At 31.2% G+C, this 15,867-nt stretch overlaps 2 protein-coding genes across 2 annotated transcripts in view; both read left to right on the forward strand.

Annotated features, from left to right (window-relative positions):
• Positions 1-1,277: 1,277 nt before the first annotated feature.
• Positions 1,278-4,142, forward strand: LOC111622334. Its single transcript, XM_023364695.1, has 3 exons — positions 1,278-1,417; positions 1,484-1,619; positions 4,047-4,142. The coding sequence occupies exons 1-3, from the start codon at positions 1,278-1,280 to the stop codon at positions 4,140-4,142; spliced, it is 372 nt and encodes a 123-aa protein (XP_023220463.1).
• Positions 4,143-7,049: 2,907 nt separating this feature from the next.
• The window catches only part of LOC111622319 (actin-related protein 2/3 complex subunit 3-like), a 28,227-nt gene continuing 19,409 nt past the window's right edge, over positions 7,050-15,867 (forward strand). The window contains exon 1 of the mRNA XM_023364672.1: positions 7,050-7,177. Coding sequence (XP_023220440.1) covers positions 7,172-7,177 — 6 coding nt within the window. The 5' untranslated portion in view covers positions 7,050-7,171. The remainder of the gene's footprint in view (positions 7,178-15,867) is intronic.

The raw sequence follows: 15,867 nt of genomic DNA on the forward strand, positions 1-15,867 counted from the left end.
AAAATATTAATAAAATATGAAAAATTACAGTAATATATTCATTTCATTTTTCAACTCATATTTAAAGAGATTTTAATTTTTTTTTTAATATTGAAATGTTTTCCCTTTTTATACAGCTTCGTTTAATGAAAACTAATTATGAATTGCGATATAAATGAGATTTGTATAAGTATACAAAAATATAATTATTTGTGAGTAAATAAAATAAATAATTATTTATAAATCAATAAAATAATTTTAATATTTATCGTAAGTTATAAGTTACGTATCTTTAATATATTGACTAGAAACAGTGTCTAGAGACCAAGGAAATCCAACAATTACAACATTTCAGTCTTATTAATCATTGATAAAATAATAGGCACTGATTTCGAAGAATTTTACTTAATAATTCAAATGAGAAACGTGGGAATTTTTCTAAAATTAATATTTTTTAAGAAAATGCATAAATAATTATGCTTATAACTATTCAAACAATATGTTAGGCTCTCTTATACTAAAATTCATTTTTTTTTCTTTCATTTATAAGTTAAATGAAAAAATATTTTATGTATACTAGATTATTGAGATTAAAATTTATTGAATGCATTTATATTGCCGCTTTTGTAATCTATAATTCATCAGAATATTTTAAAAATGTCAAATATGTCAATAAAGAAATGAATTGAAAATTTGAATTAAGGTCGTTGTACAATGATCCTAATTCAAAGTTTGTTTTTCTCCGGAACAAATCACAGTGGTGTTTGAAAAATTCATCTATATTAGTTGTACTTAAAAATTGATACCAATAAGAAAATTGTTCATTTCCTACAGCATAATTGGCACATTTCTAAAATGAATTGGTTGTATAATTATACACTTACGAAATAGAGTTACGAAAAGGTCATAATAGCTTGACATAGCCTATATTTTTGTTTTATAAATAACCACTAATTTTTTCATTTTTCCACATTTAAACTTCTGGCTGCATAATATTTAGAGAAAAATAGTCTGCTCTCTTTAGCCGATTATAAAAATACATTTTTGAAAGCAATACTTAATCCAATACAAAATAATGTTCGTTTTACCTTTAATGCAAATATTTTTCTTCATTTATTGCAACGCAGAAACAGTACCTATTTCGAACTGTAGTAAGTATTTCTATTTTTATTTTTTTAGTATAACTTATAAGTGAATATAAATATTTAATTCACAATCATGCTTCTATATGCTTCTAATTTTGGTTAACAGGTGGTATTGAATCGCCATTTTCTATTTATAACGTAAACGTTGATCCCATGCCTATTAAACTAAATAGTCAAGTGAGTGTATCATTCCATGCTAATAGTTTAAATGCTGTTGAGAGTGGTACCAGGGTAGAAATGAATGCTAAGATTGGACTTCTTAGTTCGTCATGTGCAACAAATAGAAGATTATGGTAAGTGATTTATATTATTAAAAGATATAATCTAGTTATGAATTCTTTCTTATTTTACTTTAACAGTTTCAATATATGCGAGTTAGTAAGAACTGGAGCAGTTTCGTGTACCGTCAATGGTGACCAATGTAAACAATGTCCTATACCTGCCGGAAAAATCGAAATTAAAAACTTGATCATTAAAACTCCATTATTGTTGGTTGTAAGTATAATGTATTTTCATTTAAAAACAATTGAAATAGCTATAATTGCAATTAAACAATTTCTTCATACGTATTAAAATTTCAAGTAGTTTTTAATTATAAATTTTAAACAGTCAACTTAATATGTTAGAATATTACAGGGCACGTTCAATAAAATGCTAAAAAATTGCCATTAAAATTCGTGAAGATGAGGAGTGACAGCGTAATAATTTTGTCACACAATTTTATCAGTTCGTTATCTTATGTTCTCGCACGTTAGTTTTGCCAGTCGCTGTTACTGTTGCCTCTAACTTGTTAGTTTCGTGTGTCAAAATTACTACGCTATGGCTCATCCTTTCAAATTTTAATGGCACTTTCTGGTTTTCTATTGAAAGTGCCTTGTATTTTATGCTAGAATTTCGTTTATTCTGTAATTTCAAAACTTATATAGGTATATTAGTATTACGTGGCACATGCATTATTTGTATTTTAGAAATTCACAGTTACTCATTAAATCATAACCATTATAAAGTAAGATTTTATATTCAGTTTTAAATATTTAATTTTTTTAACAATATTCATTAGTAATCTGAGTCAAGTGCATTAAGAACAAAAGTTAAAAGCGCTATGTAGATAATTATTATAGAGTATCATTTTTATAACAAATTTAACAAGATCGTTATGAACTACAGTAGAAGAAACTGTAGGAGATATTAATTAAATTCAATACCGATACTATATTGTTGCAATGGTGTATCTAGCTTGACGCAAGCATTCGGGTGTACCGAAGCAGAGATTTTTGCGGGGTTCGGGTGTTTAATAACATGACAAGAAAAATTAATTTTCAAATAGTCCATATAAGGAAAATTTAAATATATATGTTATATATAAAACTTAATCAAAAATATAAAATTTGCTAGACTTTATGAATAACTTTTATATGACAGCTTTCGTTATTAATATACGGGTGTAGCGCCGCCCTACATAGGCAATAAGCAAGGTATGCATTGTAACGAAGCACATCGTGCAATGGGGTGCCGTTTTAACAATTAAAAATGTAAAAAAAACTTTATATATATATATAATCGAGATGGGTTGATAATAATAATATTATTGGCCTCTTTGTGCTCTCTGAGCGGTAAGGGGCCTAAAACCACAAAGGAAAAAAAAAAATAATAATAATAAGCGCAGAGCCCAAACGGTTAGGAGTTGAAAGTTCAAATTTGGTACACAGGGTACGTCACGAGAATGCACACTAAGAAGGGATTTTCCGAAATTCCTCCCCACGGGGGAGAAGGACAGGATTAAGGCTTAACACTTCCGTCAACAATGGAAGTGTTACGTAACAATGAAATTGTTAAGAGAAAGCGACATGCAAGATGCAGATGCAGTTTTTTTCGTTTTTGCGAGAAATCGAACATATTTTTAAACTCATCTAAAAATTCTCTAATTAGTCTGGAAACAGGGAACCCAATTCTTGCATTCTGTGAAAACGGGTAAGGTTGACTATAACGTAATAATCTTAATCTTCGCTATCGTTACTTTTGCCCGAGCAACGCCGGGCCAACCTATGTAGTAAAGTTTTAAACGAAGATTATTAGATATGGAAATCAATAACCCATAGCCTATGGTGGTGTACGTAAGTTGTATTTTCATCAGAGGACCAGGTTCTTTCTTCTTTCGTTCGGGGTTTATATGGAGATTCTGGCCGTGAGAGGAACAGGTTCTTACGGAACAATCTTTTTATGTCTAAGGGTGTTATCCGGAAACTAGTTCGCTATCTACTCTCCGGATAGCGGATTATCTACTCCTCAGTGCATGCACAGGAAAGGATTAATGCAAAACGGAAACACCAAGCTCATTCAATTACTATGCTGCTTTATTACTTAATCTTATTTCTTATTATTGCATATCTTTGAGTTTAATAACATATCTAAAATAATCTGAATATCCTTGTAAATGAAAATGTGAAGGGTTTACAGACATGCAGTAATATGTTTATGTATTTCAGCTGTTTTGATTTTCTTGCAAAAAGTTCTTGTCATGAAAGTTTCGTATAAAAACGGCAACTTTTGGTTTGGGGGAAAGAAATGTAACAATCAGTAAAATAAAATCCAGCAACAAGTTACGTAACTTTTCGGAGAAAACCTCTAATGTTTGCGACTATGTGTTCCTAAGTAAAAATGGTCTTTTTTTTGTATTCCTGACCCAACTTTAAAGTTTGTCTAAGACCTTTTGAATCACCCTGTATATAATTATCGATGTATATAATACATCGATAATTAATATCAAAAACATTAAATTATTTTTTATCTACAATTTTTTGTAGAGATTTACGCAAAAATCGCTCGAGATTTAATCGATGCCATTGAACTATTTCAATTAAAACTAACTCATTTATAAATTAATATATACTAATTATTATTATTATTTATTATAATTTCTAGCGCCGGAGTGCTACAGTCAACGTTAAAATAAGAGGATATGATTATAGAAGAAAGTTAATTGGATGTGTCGAAGTTAATAATATGAAAATACAGTAAACATGTAAGAAATGAAGTTTTATGAAGTAATTTTATAAAAGCAGAATTTATCCCGAAAAATAATTTAATTAAATGAAATATTAAAAGTTCATCAATATTTTATACATTTTTATGTTTGTAAAATTTTGTAGTTACTTTTAATTAAAAAATATGTCAACGAGTTGCGTAGCATTCTCGGTTGTTATGAAATTTTATTTTAAAAATAACTTTTATATTATTAATCATAATAAAAATGTGTGACGCCATCTGTTATGAGATTTTGTTATATAAAAACTTTTTATATTATTAATTATTATAAAATGGCAAAAAGCTTAATTTTGAGGGTAGGAATGAGATTTATATTAAAAATGGTAAATACTAATAACGAATAAAATCGTCATTAAGTCAGATCGTACTTGAGGTTTCACACGTAATACCCAGGTATATGCTTCTTAACCTAGGCAAAAACACCTTATCTTACTGAGAATTATTTATTAATCATAACAAACGTTTTCAACCTGTTCTACAGGTCATCTTTCAGGTATTAAAAAAATTAAGGAATATTGATAACTTTTTTTTTTTGTATAAAACAGTTGAGAACACATTTAAAATATAAAATTCTTTGGAAAATTGAGCTATTTGAATTCAAATAATAAATTACAGTAATATATATACAATTTAAAATAATAAAATAGATTTAAAAAACGTTGGATAAAGATTGAAAACGTTTGTTACAGTTAATAAATGATATAGTGAGATATAGTGTTTTTGCATAGGTATAGCATAAAAGCAATTATTCTCAGTTTTACAAGAATTTTTTTTATTTATACAAGTCATATGAAGTATTTCGAACATTAAGGTTAGCAACTCATTCTCATGCGGAGCCATCACAACCTGTCTAACATGGATCACTTTTCAAACATTAACGGTAGACCAGTGTCACGTAATTAGTAGTGATTGACCATCCTCTCTTTCAGGGGGAGGTCAACGACTACTTTTTCTCAAATTACTTCAACTTCTTCCACAACTCCTTCTTTCTATCGGACCAGCGGTATGGTGGCATTTGAATAGGAAAATTACACAATACGAAGATACAGCCTGCACAAAATTTGATATTCGGCTGTAAATGAAACAATTTCTTAGAGGTAACATTCTTAGAGATAGAGAAAAAATTATATCTGAAGAAATTTAAGATACCACATTTTCAATTGGTGTCTATTTGACCAATGAAATTGAATGATAGGCTAAAAAAATTCGAACTCTTTATATGCTTTTCGTTTTAATATTTATTATATTATAGTATTTGATTTATATAACTAAGAAGGTTATCTTACGTAAGAGTTTATCACACCGAGTTCCAATCTAATGCATTTTAAAAATTATTTATTCTTCTATTGTACACAATTTAAAAAATTTTTAGAATGCGTGACAGTAGGCACTTGGTGTTTTAAACCCTTACGTAAGATAACGTTCGTAATTATATAAATCAAGTAGACTACTATAATATAATATAATAGAATTGTTAGAAGTACAAAATAATCTAGTAATCTTAATGTTTGAGTGTTGAACACAAGATTGTGTTATTAATTAATTTGTTGTTATTTTTTGCCGGGCTCATCTGCTAGTTTATTATATTCTAATTCATGTTTGGCAGCATAGTAACGCTTAATATTACACACGGCAATTTTACCATGACAAAACAATTAAGGCAGATAATATTATTGCATGTTTCAATTAAAAAATATTTTTCTATCCAAAATATAATGAATTTTCTCTTTCCTTCTGCTATTTTTCTTTTCTTAGTATTAGATATCATGACCAAATGCTGGGTTATTAAAAATATAAATTTAAAGTTGATGAAATAATTATGAATATAATTTCAGGTTGAAGATATTTAAATTATTAGGTTAGCAAATGAAATATATAGTATCTTTTAAAATATATAACTTGATACTCATCTCAACTGAAATACAGTTTTTAATCATTTTATCTCTCCCAAGTTTGTGAATGTTAAATATGTAATCTATGTCTGTATTATATACCTTGTAATTAGAAATAAATAGAATGAAAAGTATGAAAGATGATGAAAAGTACCCATTCTTTATCACTAACAACATCACTTTATTACAAAAATCTTTGAAACCGAAACAATCAAAATATCAGACCACGCTTCCTACTTTTTTGATTGGTAAGTTACAAATTATGTCACTAATTACGTCATTACGACATCAAAGTGTATCCAGTGAAACGAGAATAATTTTTACAACATACTTTACCAAAATAAATTAAAATATAACTACAAAATTTAGGTTGCAGTGGGCCGCATAAAAAATATTAAGCGGGCCGAAGTGCCGCGGGTTGGGCATTCCTGGTCTAGATGATTGTTGACAATACAGTATATCTATTGTTTTAGTTTGTTCTGCGGAAATCTGGGCAAAAACTTAATTTAAAAAATTAATAATTTGCTATATCCTAAGTTTGAATTACTGTTTTGTTTTACGAGCATATGACAGCATGTGCTAGGATAACTTAATCAGCTGTGTGCTGTTATGGTCTGTGGTGTGGCTCCATCTAGCGGGAGAGAATATTTTCCTTTGGACACAACACTTCTACGGGATTTCTCCCCTTTCTTTCTTTCCTTCTCTGATATGGATATTCTGGCTGGTCACCTTTTCTCCGATGAACCGGGATTTCCCCCATTTGACTAGGCTGTTTTTATTGTAGGCCGTGCTCCGGTCAGAGGAGAGGGTGAACCACCCTAATATTAAATAATTTTAATCAAGGCAAGAAATTATTTTTAATACAGGTGTTTTCGATAAAAAATTTATCTTGTTCAAACGTTATTTTTTATTATTTAAATTATTCATATTCATATATTAAATAATTTATATAATATAGTAATAAATACTATATTTCCTATAAGCTCCATCAGATGGCGTACGATTCTGAACGGACAGCGGAAATCGTGGGGACGGCGAGATTAGTTAGAAGCTGGAGGGAGTGTCTCGATTCCTTTTTTTTGTAGTTACCTGAATCTAAATTCTTTTATAATGCCTGTAAGTAAATGATCACTTTCTTTGTTTTTGCGATCGGAACTGATTTAAAACTTCATTGTGATTACGGTATTGATAAACAAGTTAAATGGCGTGTCTTATTCTTGAGATGTGCCATGTGGTAACTCACTGATTATTATTCACGAGATCTTAGTCCTTTAACATTATTATATTTATGGTAAAGATGTCCTACATGAAATATATAACTTGATACTCATCTCAACTGAAATATAGTTTTTAGTAATTTTATCTCTCTCAAGTTTCTGAATGTTAGATGTGTGCATTTCTTGGCAAATTTGTATATATTTTGATGGCAAAAAATAATGGAATATAAAAACAGTTTGAATTTCTATTTTATGGTATAGGGAAGGAGGGGTAATGGCAGTTACTTAAGGAAAAATCCAAACTAAACAAATTTTAATTTATTCTATAGGAACTGTAATAACAGAAAAAATAAACACTTGGATAATGAGAGATAATATTGAAAAATGAAATTAAAAACAATAAGAATGATGAGTATTGTCAACTTGTGTGGAAAATGTGGTCACCTAAGGTGATAACAATGGTCCATTATGTCCTTGAAACATCTTGTAGATGTAATCGGATGAACTATAGTATCCAGATATTCAATGTGTGCCCAAATTCATATATAGTGCACCTACACCATAACTCGTTATCTTGACCAAACTCGTCGCAAATCTGACATTTGTTTCTGGTGTGCACTATATCAGCAGTCGGCAACCTTTCTGACCTCACGGACCACTAAAGTCACAATTTTGAATCCCACAGACCACTATCATGAATTTTTTAAAGATACAAAATCTGTAGAATAATTATCTTAAGTTCAATTTTACTACATTAACTCTTTCTTCTTGATCCAAACCAATCTTAGGCCAACACAGTATATTGGCTTAAGGATGGTTTGGAAAACTTTTTTTTTTAAATTCATTCTTGCAATGTTGAAAATTCATACATCTCACAGCAGCCCATACAAAAGAATCTTTATTTACTATCTCAATGGCATTCAGCATAACTTCTTCTGACCACCAACTTCTGGTTGTCTTTCTAAGTTTTGTTTAATACATCTAAAATTAAAAAAAAAAAAGAAAGAAATTAAGTGAATTCAAATCATTCAATAGTGGGTCAGTTGATCAGAACTGCTCAAATACAAATACTGAAGGAAAAAAGAAAGTAATGTATTATTCATATTGATACAAAAACATCATCAGTCCTAATTAATTTCAGATACATTTCACAAAATAAAAACATAGAAATTATAAAAGGAAATAATGAAAACAAAATATACTCACCTTCTATTTTGCATTCATGTTATATTACTTTCAAACCAATTTGTGTCCCTCTTTCAACTTGACTCAGCTATTTGAACAAACAAGTTGCAGTGAGATATGGCACCTTCTCACAGCTCTCTCACATAATGACATAATGTACACATGTCCTAGTTTTATATACATCACAGTGACTGGGATCACCCACTTCTTCCCTAACTAAAGTATATGCAAATGTGGATATGGATGTGCAAATGATTTCAGACTGAATTGTTTGTTAAAACTAATATTTAATATTTTAACCTAGAAATATTTGCATAGTAGAATGATGCTAGGATCTAGAGCAGGGCCGTGTTCAGTAACGCAGAATTCTTGCTAAGTCTAGTTATGCTGCAATGTTGAACTCATTTCTAACTATTGCTTGACTCCTCCCACCACTAGCTTCTTTTATGTATTCTTAGCTCCGCCCACTAAGCCACTCAGAATTCTAACTTAGGTGTTCTGCATTACTGAACATGGCCCAAGTGTTCCCAACTTGTGTTCTGTGGAACCCTAGGATTCTACCAATAAAATTTAGGGTTCTACAATAAAATCCATTGAGTCTAATGTTATATGAATGTGTCAATTCAGATTTGGGATGTGAGGTGTAATTATTCTAGTCTCAGACTGAATCTTCTTATGGCATCTTATACATATGCTAGAGTTGTGTGTGTTAAGTTCCATCGAGTCCTCGCCGACTCCTGGTGACTTCATGGACAAGTCTTCTCCATCTTGATCTTTCCCTTGTTGTCTCTCATAGCTCCTCCAGCTTCATTTCTGTGACTTTCTCAATTTCTTCCATCCATCTTATCCGTTGCCTTCCCCTCTTCCTTCTACCTTCCACTTTTTCCAGCATAATAGTCTTCTCTAGGGAAACTTCTTTATGCATCACATGTTCAAAGTAGGTCAATTTTTGTTTTAAGATTTTTGCCTCTAAAGAGAAGCTTGGCTTAATTTTTTCTAAAATTGAGATATTTGTTTTCCTTTCTGTCCATGGAACTCTAATAATCATCTCCATACCCATAATTCGAATACATCAATCATTTTTCTTTCCTTTTTCCTTAGAGTCCAGCTTTCACAGCCATATAATGTTACAGGGAAAATCATTGCTTCTACAATTCTTTTCTTAGTATGGATGGATATGTCTCTATCTTTCATTATCTTGGTGAGATTTGCCATGGCTGTTCTGCCAAGGTTAATTCTCCTTCTGATTTCTCCTTCACAACTTCCATTCCTTTCTATCTTTGAGCCCAAAAGTATGTACCTTTCTGCCACTTCAATTCTTTCACCGTCCACAATGAAATCTTTTAACTCTTTAGTTGACATTATTTAGTTTTCTTTACATTTAGCTTCAAACCAAATTTAGCACTTTCTTCCTTTACTTTTATAAGTTTTTCTAAATCTTGTTTGCTTTCTGTCAAAAGCGTGGTATCATCTGCATATCTTATATTATTAATAGTTTTGCCTCCAATCTTGATACCAATGGACTCTTCATTTGTAGTAACCATTCTCATGATATATTCAGTATATAAGTTAAACAGATATGGAGACAAAATGCAGCCTTGTTGCATCCCTTTCTCAATTTTAAAGCATTCAGTTTCTCCATATAGAGTTCTTACTTTTGCTTCTTGTTCATTGTAAAGAATTATCAATAAAGATATAAGGTGTTCAGGAATTCCCATGCTCTTGAGTACTTTCCATAGCTTGGAGTGATCCACACAATCGAAGGCTTTACTATAGTCTATAAAACAAAAGAAGGCATCCTTCTGGTACTCTTTTGCCTTTTCTAGAATCCATCTGATGTTGCTAATTTGATCGCGAGTTCCTCTTCCCTTTCTAAATCCAGCCTGTTCCAGTGGTAATTCTGTTTCTAAATATGGCTCAATTCTCTTCTGTATTATTTTTAACAGAATCTTACTTGCATGGGGGATTAGTTCTTGTTTTAGTCTTTGCTTCTTGTTCTATAGTTGGAACATTCTCTTGCATTGCCATTTTTTGGGATTGGTATAAAAATGGATTGCTTCCACTCCTTAGACCAAACCTTATTTTCCTATATTTGTTGGCATAGCTTTGTTAGTATTCTAATTCCTTCCTCCCCAGATGCTTTGAGCAGCTCCACTGGAATTCCATCAGTTCCTGCTGCTTTCCCAATTGAAATTTGGTTGATTGCCCATTCCACTTCTTCCTTCAAAATTGATGATTCCAAAGTAAAATGTCTTCCTTCAATTATTTCTTCTATATTATTATCTGCTTTATAAAGTTGTTCTGTATATTCTTTTATATTCTTTCCTTCTTCTCTTTATTTCACTTTCTTCCATTAAATCCTTTCCATGTATGTTCTTTAAAATACCAAGCCTAGGGGTAAATTTTCCTATGACTTCTTTAATTTTTTTGAAGAGATCCCTTGTACGTCCTTTTGCATTATTTAATTTAATTTCTTTGCATTTATTATTAAGATATTCTTCTTTATCCTTCCTAGCCTGTCTTTGGAACTCTGCAGTTAATTTTTTAATTGTTTGACGATCTCCTATAATTTTCATTTGTCTCCGAGTGTTTGCAATTTCTAAAGATTTTTTGACAGCCAAGGCATTTTCTTGTTTTCCTTCTTCTTTTCTATGCATTTATCAGCAGTATCTTTAATGGTGTTTTTTAAAGACTCCCAGATTTCATCAGGTTCCTTTCCTGATGTATTAATTGTTTTGAGACCTTCCTTTATTTCTGAGATGTAAGATGGAGTGATATCTCTAGCATAACGTCCCATAACATAGCATTATTTCACTTCCTTTTTTCTTAGCTTTCAAATGGAATGATATTTTTGAGATAAGGAGTTCATGATCAGTCCCACAGTCAGAACCCGGTCTGGTACATGCTGATTTGATTGCATTCCTCCATCTCTTGCTACCTATTATATAATCAATCTGATTTTTATACTTTCTATCTGGTGATGTTCATGTAAATAGTCTTTGTTTATGTAATTGGAAATATGTATTTGCAATAAAAAGGTTATTTGAAATGCAGAATTCCACTAGTCGTATCCCAGCATCATTTCTTTTCCCAAGACCATATCTTCCTACATGTCCTGGAGTCTCTTCTTTTCCTACTTTTGCATTCCAGTCACCAAGGATAAAGAGTGCATCTTTTCTTGGTAAAGTATTAACTGTTTCTTGAAGCTTTTCATAAAACCCTTCAATTTCTTCTTCTGTGGCTTCTGTAGTAGGAGCATAAACTTGAATGATTGACAGATTGACTGGTTTTCCCTGCATCCTCAAGACTATGATTCTGTCACTAACTGGTTTATAACCCAAAATAAAATTCACTAAATTCTTTTTTACAATTAGAGCCACTCCATTTTTTCTTAAGTTATCATGCCCAGAGTAGAAGATCCTAAAGTCATTTGAATCAAAGTGTCCCATTCCTATCCTTTTTAGCTCACTGACTCCTATCACTTCTATCCCTATTCTTGTCATTTCACTTTTGAGTATGTCTAGTTTACCAGCATACATGCTTCTCACATTCCATGTTGCAAATATGTGTTGTTTAAAGAAACTTGGAACTTTCTTTTTGTGATTGACTGCCTCAATGATTAAACTCCCTTTCGGCTTTGACTTAATCATGTCATTATGTTCAATCCTAGTCAGTGAAGTTCCTTGTTCATCCCCAGTAGAAGTTAGAGTGCTTTCGAACCTGAGGGTCTCATCCTCCAGCACTATACAGTAGACCCCCCCTATAATGCTTAGATACATTCCATGTTATTCGAATTTCACATAGGAATCCTTAAATACATGAGCCAATCGCAGCCCGACACGTGTGAAGTTTACGGACTACGGCTGTTTGAAAGGTTTTCTTCCATAAAATTAATCAATTCTAGACTAATTCAACTCAACATTTCCAAAACACGTATAATTTTTTGGGAATAATCCGTATAAACTATTCTATAAACAAAAAATTGTAGGACTACTTACCGAGTGTGCACCGTTTGACGTCGCCATTGCTTAAGCTTGTTTTCATCGCGGAGCAGTGCACCAAACAGCGGTCGTGATTTCTGATAAGTTATTTTTCTGCGAAAATTTCGTTGAACTTTGGAGACATCATTAATATAAATAATTTTTATGGCTGTTGAATAAGAAATGTTTCTTTCACAAGAAATGTATAAAATTAGTGGTGTATTAGACTTACGTTACCTAACTTACATACTGTACAGACGATAGTAAACTCAACTTACTCGCCTAAACTCTCCGTAGCGTGGTGCTGGACGGCGGAAAGTAGTTCGGCTGCTCGTCCACTATTAGTCCAGATTCGACCAATCCTGTTGCAACACGAGTCGACGACAATGTTTTACGAGTCCCTTTTAGCTTCCTTATACGAATACTGTCGCAATTTTTTCGCTACGTTATAGGAATCTCCATTATAGGAACCCACGTTATAGGGGGGGCGACTGTATCTCTATTATGAAATTCCTTGTCCATGTAGTTTTCTTGGCAATAGTTGAGGAAGTGGTTTACCATTGCCTTCTTCCTTAAATGATATGTAACTGCTCCTAACATGGGAACATACATCAGGTGGTTTGCTCTCCAAGTTTCCTTCTTGAAGGTAGGCTACAATCCCTTGTTAAAGAGTCCTACCTACCCTGGTTTAGAATCAGAGTTTTCCTTCTTCTAGATGGACTGTCTTCTCTGGACTTAAGAGTTCCATCTACCCTAGCTTCAGCCTTTGGTTGTTACTTATAGCTTTATAAACGGTGGGGACTGATTTATTGGAAACAGAATGAATGAAAATTACAATATAATGTTTGACAAGCTAATAGAAACTATTAAAATGGTAAAACTTAACCTAAAAATAGAAAATCATTTAAAAAATAACCTTAAAAAGTATCTAACATATAAATAATAATACAATCATTAAATATGCTTCAATTCATCAATATCTGCAGCACAGGCCTATTGAATCTAATGACGGGCGTGGCCAGTCAGATTCCCGGTGGTATTGTACACACTACAATGCTAGTGTTGGGACACTTGTGTCAGATGAATGTCACATGTCGCAAAGAGGTTAATTGATGTCCTATCATCTGTAGTGTGTTGTGGTACAACAGTATACCGTAGAAATGGTCATATCAATCAGAGTATCAGTTTTGCACTGCAATTGTTTTATGATATTTTAAGTATTTTTTCATATAAAAATATAGTGGAAATCATATAAATTTATAGTGCTTTTAGTATTGTGTATATCTTAAATTAAAAAATCACAGAGCATTGGCTGAGAGAAGAGTTTTGAAAAAAAATGTAGCAAGTACTTCAAATATTTCTAGTGACAAGGAGGACTGAAAGGGCGGACACAAATGAAAATATAAATCCAGGCACTAGTGCTGGATTTGTACTTTGTGGTAGTTTGAATTAAGTAAAATATGCTTTCCATTATTAATTTTTTTTTCTATGTTTTGTTTTTGGATTCTCCATAAATTGATTTTGGTATTTCTATTTGTGTTTTTATCTATAATCTTAAAAAATTGTCAGTGTTTCAACATTTTTTACTAAAGTGAAAACCTTAGTAAAAAATGTTGAAACCCTGAAAAAAGGTTCTGCAATAAAAATGAGTTGGAAGCTGCTGATCTAGAGATAAGTTGATTGTGTTAAAATATTAATTATTGGACTGTTGTTTATATACAGTTGCAAAATATTATTGCTATATTTATCATAACATTTTTTTGTTATGATTCAGTGATGTCTAATTCAGTGAATCATAAAGAATGATTTCATTACTTTCATAATATTTAATTGCTGAGGATTAATAATAAAATTGATTTGATTTATTCATTCATAGATCAATTCTTTAATTCATGCTTAAGAATTATGTCAGTTTTTGTTAAATTTTAAAATTGGTAATATCTTATCAATTATAAATTTTTAATGATGTTTTAATATTTGTCTGTCATAATCATAACAAACTTTGAACTACACAAAAACAAAAAAGAAAGTAAAAATCTTTTACTATTTATAATTATAGAAGATGTAATTCCTAGCCAAGTTATTCTTAAACCAATTTTTGAAAAAATACCTAATATCAGTTAATTCTTACAGAGATTTATTAGCTTTAAAATATATTAAATTATAACTTATTATATTATTGTTTATTTAGAACAAATAAATAGATATAATTATCATATTTATTTTTTAATGTATTGGTAAGATTTTCTTTTCTGAGATCTTTGAATTCTGTGAACTATTTCTAGTAAGAAAAAAAAATCAAAGGAACTATGACATACTAAATATATGTCAGCAAATAACCTCATATTTATAATATATTTCAAAAGCAGTAGTAATACCTCAGTTTTCGTTGACTTCGGTTATCGTTGGTTTCGGTTTTTGTCGATTTTTTTTTGCGAAAAATTTGTCTCGGTTTTCGTTGGTGTGCCCATGTGACCTCACTGCTAATTTTGCAAAAACAAAGGGCGACCCACGCGTTTTCCTGCTCAGAGTGGCATTGTTTCTCGTTGTGTGAGAATTACCTCCCCCCTGCATCTAGCCAAACAACTTCTCTATGACAGCCTGATTGCTGAGCGGTCAAGGTGGTAGCCTACTACTCTGGGGGACCCAGGATCTAATGTGNATTTTAACACACATTATACTATCCTCAGGTGCATGTATATTGATCTGATAGCACTATTTGCTCATTCCTCCTCCCGTGTTTAAATATGTGTATATATATCTTATGTGTAATACCAGCTTAATGGTCACTATCTCAGGTAATTGTATTTTATCATATAAATCACTGTACGCGTATACTAATTTTTTAAATGAATTCTGTAAATTTTGATACCTGTAACCAATTTGATAATTATGTAATAATAATAGGACTGAAGAGGGGCATTAAGCCCGAAATGCATATCCGTCCAAGTCAATAAAGCAACCCTTTTTCCTCTTAAAGTGTTCCTGTATGATACGTTCTCAACAGCAACATTGTGCTAACCAAACACACACACTATATTTATTCTCTATAAAACGTGTTTTTGGTATGTATTTTGGAGTGTCTAGAACGAATTAATTGGATTTACATTGATTCATATGGAAGTCATTGCCTCGGTTTTCGTCGGTTTTGGATTTTCCCATTTGTTTTTGGATGGATTATCAATGAAAACCGAGATATCACTGTATAATAAACTGGATGTGCTTATTAAAATTCACTGAATTCACTAAATCATACAGTTTAATCAAAACAAATGTTTTCAATCACTTTTAGTTATCATCATTGGGTCATTCATCATCATCTTAGTGATCATCATTCATTAACGATATAGAAAAAAATATAGAACAAAAAATTTTTACAAATTTGAATTAGAATGAAAATTTGTAAAGGCAGTAAAAATGAGGA

This window comes from Centruroides sculpturatus, unplaced genomic scaffold, assembly GCF_000671375.1.
Source record: "Centruroides sculpturatus isolate CEXI.00-Female unplaced genomic scaffold, Cexi_2.0 scaffold276, whole genome shotgun sequence".
Classification (NCBI taxonomy): Eukaryota; Metazoa; Arthropoda; class Arachnida; order Scorpiones; family Buthidae; genus Centruroides; species Centruroides sculpturatus.

Excerpts from the sequence above, each read along its gene's own strand:
- LOC111622334 (XM_023364695.1), top strand. The coding sequence starts at position 1,278 with ATGCCTATTAAACTAAATAGTCAAGTGAGTGTATCATTCCATGCTAAT. Across the intron at positions 1,418-1,483 it reads GCAACAAATAGAAGATTATG|TTTCAATATATGCGAGTTAG; the intron begins GTAAGTGATTTA and ends TTACTTTAACAG. Across the intron at positions 1,620-4,046 it reads AAACTCCATTATTGTTGGTT|CGCCGGAGTGCTACAGTCAA; the intron begins GTAAGTATAATG and ends TATAATTTCTAG.